General features: G+C 30.2%; 1 protein-coding gene across 1 annotated transcript; it reads left to right on the top strand.

Moving 5' to 3' along the window:
* The first annotated feature begins 3570 nt into the window (after positions 1-3570).
* On the top strand, positions 3571-6044 carry LOC149183663 (KDEL-tailed cysteine endopeptidase CEP1-like). Its single transcript, XM_089418777.1, has 4 exons — positions 3571-4068; positions 4239-4471; positions 5376-5522; positions 5608-6044. Exons 1-4 carry the CDS (start codon positions 3597-3599, stop codon positions 5872-5874), a joined length of 1119 nt encoding a protein of 372 aa, XP_089274903.1. The 5' UTR covers positions 3571-3596; the 3' UTR covers positions 5875-6044.
* The last annotated feature ends 374 nt before the right edge of the window (positions 6045-6418 follow it).

Genomic DNA, 6418 nt, shown 5'->3' with positions numbered 1-6418 from the left:
TGCTCAATATAATAGAAACACATTTTATAAACATTACTTTCATCACATTTTTCAATATGAGCTTTTTATATGAGTTTAATTTTTTTCAATATTAGCTTTTTATATGAGTTTAATTTAGATATGATGAATTATTGTGATAATTTTATTTATCTTTTTAAAATAAAATTTCATTTTAAATGTATTTTAGACATCTCAATTTTTATTATGACATAAGTTATTGGTATATCTAACTTATAAATTGTTGAATATACTCTTGATATTATAGTAGAAGATGAAAAATTTGATCGTTAATCTAACTCAATTTATTTTAGTATATTATTGATTAATTATAATTATAATTAATAAAAAAATTCAATATTATGATTAATCAAATTTTACATAAAATTTATTACTTAAAACTCATAATCTTATTCCAAATTACATGACCACATCTGTTCTAGTTCAGGAAATAATTGCATATAGTGTAAGAACTTTGCAACATTTCTATTGATTGCTTGAAATGTCAAATGTTTCCCACATAATATAATATAATATAATATAATATAATATATATATATATATATATAACAATAAATTAAAAATATGATTTCAAATAATGAAAACCTACACTCTCATAATCTATTCTATTGTCAAAGCTGCTATCAATTTGGCCAAAAGGAAACATTACAGACGGATTATACTACTATATTAATTCACATGACAAGGAATAAGTAGTTTTGATGCTCCTCGTACTTATTTATTTCTGTGCTTTTTCGATGGAATTTATACTATTTCATAATGTATAACTTGTTAACATATATACTATTTGAAGGAAATTTTTTAATTAGTTCTGATCTGTTAGGAAAGCAATAAATCTAAATGTCTTGTGGTCATAATATTTTCATAGAAGCTCAAAGAAACGAGTGGGAAGGTAGAGTCAAAGAGTTAACCTTACCTCTTTCTAAAAGTGGTGATGTGGGTATGGTCTAAACGTCACTACAAATTGTCATGATTAGACTCTTTTCTAGTGAAGTGAATGGGACGCTGAATCCGTATTGGAAATTCAAAGTCTTTGTAATTTAAATTCAATTAAATGGAGAAATTTATTAAATTAAATATTAAATTTAAAATTTAAATAATTATGAACAAATTTCAAATTGACAATATTGGTTGGGGTTAAAATTATATATTATATTTTATGATTATAATGTATTTATAACGCGTTTATGGGTCTTATTTACTCAAGAAAATATAATGTATTTATAACACATTTTTAATGGGTTTAATGGTTAAGAGCATGTGTTTTTTCCTAAGAGGTCACAGGTTTAAAACCAGAGGGAGGTAGAGTATGTATGCCTTCATAGACTGAGCAGTCAAATCGTTGCGTGGAGGTGGGTCCCTTGTCCCACAAACAAAGAGGTCTCATACACAAATTTGGTGTCTCTTGTCCTACAAACAAAAAGATCTCATACACAAATTTGGTGTCTGGCTTAGCCGTGACCTTAAAAATAGATATTATTATTATTATTATAAAATATGATTTTAAATTTTTAACTTTTAAAAATAGTTTTTCTATTAAATAATTATATGTTTTTTTAAATACTTCATATTAATATATATAGATTTAAAATTATTTTTTGATTTTTTAAATACTTCATATTAATATATATAGATTTAAAATTATTTTTTGATCAATTATAGGTTTGGTTTAATTTTAAAAATATACATATTCATTTGTAAAAAGTTTTATCCTCTTTATGTGATGGAGTGATTTTTTCATTTTTTTCATAATTAATGTAAAAGTACAATTTAGTTGGGTTCGATGGTTAATAGTGTGTATATATATAGCTTAAAAGTTGATTTAGAGATGGTCTCTTGTTTTATAAGAAGTTATGAATTACCAACGAGGAGTTATGAAGATGTTTTGAAATTAAAGTATTATTATTTTTATGATTTTTCTATATAAAATATTTTTATATTTTATATGAGGAAGATAAATGTTTTGATTTTAGGGATTATTTATTTTTAACAATAAAGATGAAGTCATTGCATCAATGTCTATTATATTACTAATAAGAATTGAATTTATGTGAAGAGGATCCCAAACATTCCTCCCAAACACTTTAGATATATTAATTATATTTATTATTATTATTAAAAAGAAACAAAAACTTTCACTACTAATATGATCTAATTCAACTCACATTCATAATCCAAAAATTATATGCTCTATTTTAGTATCTCAAAAATACCTTAATTTTTTATAATAAATATGAAAATATAAAATAATGCCATTAACCACCAATTTGATGTGTGAATTGACCGTCATCTTAAAAATAAATTATTATACAAAATGTTTTGGAATTCTAACTCATATTTATAATCCAAAACCTTTCTTATCTCATTTGATTATTTTAAAAATACACTGGGCTCACTTAATGAATCTTTGATACATATTTCGTGGCATACTAAACAATACCACTAATTTGACTACATATTTGAAAAATGCCTATAAAAACCACATTATTTAATCCCTAGCCATACAAATCCAATACACCTTGCTAATTTTAAAATCCCTTACTTTCACTAAATATTATAGGTATCTATTTTTTCATAAACATTTTGTATAACTCTTTATATTTTTAGATTCACTTTGAGCTCCATTTTTTCTACTTACCAATATAAAAACCCTTTATCTCTTATATACCTCAGTATATTATATCAATTTATTTTTTTCCTCAATATATAACCTCAATATAAATCCACGTGATATCCAATAAAACTTTTTTAAAAATACTCTAAATTTAAAAAAATACCCATGAAATATAACTATTGATTATCACTATACTCTTAAGCAGCAATTGCCCAAAAGCTTGGGTACACAGATAAACCCAGTTTTGAATGTAAACCCACCGAACCAATAGCCTTCCCATACACACCATCCACTCTTCCACTAACCTTATTCCTCCTACTAAAAAGGTCCATGACTTGGTAGGACATATGATCAAATTATTGTATTGAGGTTGTTGCTTTGAATGAGCTAGTGTGACTCATATAAAAACAAAATTGATACCATTCGAAACAGGTCGTCCTTCCCTTTTTCAAGGTGCTGCTGATCATGTCATGAGCATCGCATTGAAGGCGATTGAGTGTCTCAGTCAGTTGGTCTTTACTTGGTGAAAAAGGCAACGACATCCTTTCTCACAACTTGCTTGTCGTGACAGACTCTTCCTTCAATCTCAACGTCACACATACCTCGTATTATATCCGTGGCACTGGCACCCACTATTGTAAACAAAGCTACTGGGCCTGAAAAGCCCTTAAACGTAGGGAATTCAGATTGAATTCCCTATATTTCACAGAAAATTCATGAGCACAACTTAAACTTTTAGCCATGTTAACGCTACCCAATTGGTGGCGTGGATCAAATTTCCCCCATTAATTAATCAAAGTCCGTGTTGGCTTATACGCCACTGTACCACCTAATTAATGCCACCGGGTATCGTGCTCCTTACATTCACTCGCAGCTATTATATAACCAAATTCTCTTCCTGTTTCTCTCCACAGTTTCTCATTATTTCTCTGCATACTTCTGTGAGTTTGACTGTTTTTTCGTAATGGCGAGTGTTTCAAAGGCAACCCTGTTACTGTTCCTTGCGACCTTGTGGGCTTTATCAGCCAATGCTTCGGATTCTTCCCCTGGATTTACAGATGAAGATCTCAAGTCTGAGGAAAGGCTTCGAGGGCTTTATGATAGATGGGCACTTCAGCATCGGTCCACCAGAAGTTTGGATTCGGATGAGCTTGCCAAACGATTCGAGATATTCAAAGAGAATGTGAAATACATCGACTCTGTGAATAAGCAGGATGGTACATACAAGCTTGGATTGAATAAATTTGCAGATCTGAGTAACCAAGAATTCAAAGCCATGCATATGAAAACGAGGATGGAGAAGCACAGGAGCCTGCGTGGAGACAGAGGAGTGCAGGGTGGATCATTCATGTATCAAAACTCTGAGCACCTGCCAGCGTCTATCGATTGGAGAAAAAAGGGAGCGGTTACTCCAGTGAAGAATCAAGGCCAATGCGGTATGATTTTCAAACATAGTTTCATTTTTTATTAAATTTTATGGTTTACATAATACAGTGATGTAGAATAAATAGCGCATTAGTGATAACAAAAAATTATTGATATCTAACCTTTTAACGCTTACTTCCTTCTCACGTGAAGTTTTGTATTCGATGTTTTGATATTGCAGGAAGTTGTTGGGCATTTTCAACTGTAGCTTCGGTAGAGGGCATTAACTATATCAAAACAGGGAAGCTGGTTTCTTTATCAGAGCAACAGTTGGTAGATTGCAGTAAAGAGAACGCAGGTTGCAACGGAGGGCTTATGGACAACGCCTTTCAATATATCATAGATAATGGCGGGATCGTTAGTGAAGCAGAGTATCCTTACACTGCCGAAGCTAGCGAGTGCAGTACCAACAAGGTATAGTGAAACACACCCTAGTCTGATGGATTTCCGAGTATAAATTTGCATTATCATTTGGTAGATTTTGATGTGGAATATTTGATAAGTGGGCCATTCCTAGAAATTTACATCGTCTAGCTTTAGTGTTTCAGTTTGCTTGACTAATTCCTAAATTTAACATGAACATGTACTAATGTATAATACTCAATACACATTTATCCAATTGCATCAAGCTTCTTTTCAAGACAGACTTAGATATACTCTATGCAAAAGAAGGATGTTTTCAAAGAGTATATAATTTAATTAGCACTGATATTTGTTGAATAAAATTTCAATTGTCAACTTTTATATGGGTGGATTAGTTTGAATGGTTGATATTTTTTAATTATATCCAGAAAGTTATGGGTTAACTTATCAAGTTAGTTTCCTTTGTGAATATTTGTAGGCCTCATATGATGTTGCCAAGTTAGATGGTTAGAAATGCAATTAGTTGATTTACCGTATTCTTAGAATTAGGGGAAGAGTTTGTGCATTCCATTTAAAAAGAAAAGATATAATCTTAATTATTGAGATAATAGCTTATAATTAACACATGGATCACCTTTTCTTCTCTATAACTTATTATTGATGGTTAAACTTGAAAGGCATACTTAGTTTTCTTTCATAAACTAAAAATTATGCATTATGATTTACTAGTAAATTTGCTAGGAGTTTATGGTAACTAACAATATTTGATTCTTAGAAAAAGTTTGTATGGCCATCATAACTCCTAAACAACACATGGTGGGAGTTTCGATAACACTTGCTACTTATATAAATAGTACGTTTTATATAATCATCCTCATCATAAACATTTATAGTAATGGTATTTTGTCATATTTGTAATGTGACTAAATCATTGTTTTATTTTACTTTGATATAGATTAAATCAACAACAACTACAACTATTATTGATGGTTTTGAAGATGTCCCTGTTAACAATGAAGCGGCACTCAAGAAAGCAGTGGCTCATCAACCTGTGTCTGTAGCCATCGAAGCAAGTGGTCATGATTTCCAATTTTATTCATCTGTAAGTGGTCATGATCCTTTACATTGTCCTTCAAAAGAAAAAAAAATAGACGAGTAGTTTACTAACCGCGTTTTTTATTTTATAGGGAGTATTCACTGGTAAATGTGGCAACAAACTTGATCATGGAGTCGTAGTGGTTGGGTATGGTAAGTCTCCTGAAGGAATCAATTATTGGATAGTTAGGAACTCTTGGGGACCTAAATGGGGAGAAATGGGGTATATAAGAATGCAACGAGGTATTGGAGCAGCTGAAGGAAAGTGTGGTATTGCCATGCAAGCTTCGTATCCAACCAAGAAAACTCAAGATGTTGATATTCAATTAGATGTTGATCACATTAGTGATGAGTTGTAAAAATTCTAAAAACAAAGGGTTCATAAATAAGTTTTAATAACGTGAAGATTTGTTCTTCATTTAGAAGTCAAATTTGGTTATTAAATTAGATTATTGTTTATAGGTAGTTCTTATGATTGTATTAGATTATTATTATCATTAACAAGAATGGTATATTTTATATTAGAAAATTTGTATAGCTGCATTGATCACAATGATAATAAAAATATACAATAGCTATCCAAAAATATGTTTTGGAATTTGTCTAAATTTCAAAATTTTGTATCTATGGAGACAAAACAATCTTTCGCGTGACTTTTTAAATAATTACTACTAGAATAAATTTTGAAAAAGACACCTGAAATCAAGCAAACATTGCATAACATTATGTGTTATTCCTAAATAAAATAATGGTGGCTCTAGCTCTATTTGTGGGATAGAAAGTTTTAATCCACATTCGGCATGTCCACATCCTCTTGTCACCACAACATTATCTCATCTTCTTTACCTTCCTCCACTATAGCCTTAATTGATAGCCTAACATTTGAACTAGATGAAGTAGTGT

The sequence above is a fragment of the Pinus tabuliformis genome, chromosome 3_2 (assembly GCF_031772625.1).
Source record: "Pinus tabuliformis cultivar Carrire ecotype Pingquan chromosome 3_2, CPIR1, whole genome shotgun sequence".
NCBI classification, from domain to species: Eukaryota; Viridiplantae; Streptophyta; class Pinopsida; order Pinales; family Pinaceae; genus Pinus; species Pinus tabuliformis.
This window is presented reverse-complemented; position numbering and strand designations above follow the sequence as displayed.

Coding starts and splice junctions, on each gene's coding strand:
- LOC149183663 (XM_089418777.1), top strand. CDS start 3,597: ATGGCGAGTGTTTCAAAGGCAACCCTGTTACTGTTCCTTGCGACCTTG. Junction 4,472..5,375: donor GCGAGTGCAGTACCAACAAG/GTATAGTGAAAC, acceptor ACTTTGATATAG/ATTAAATCAACAACAACTAC. Junction 5,523..5,607: donor ATTTCCAATTTTATTCATCT/GTAAGTGGTCAT, acceptor TTTATTTTATAG/GGAGTATTCACTGGTAAATG.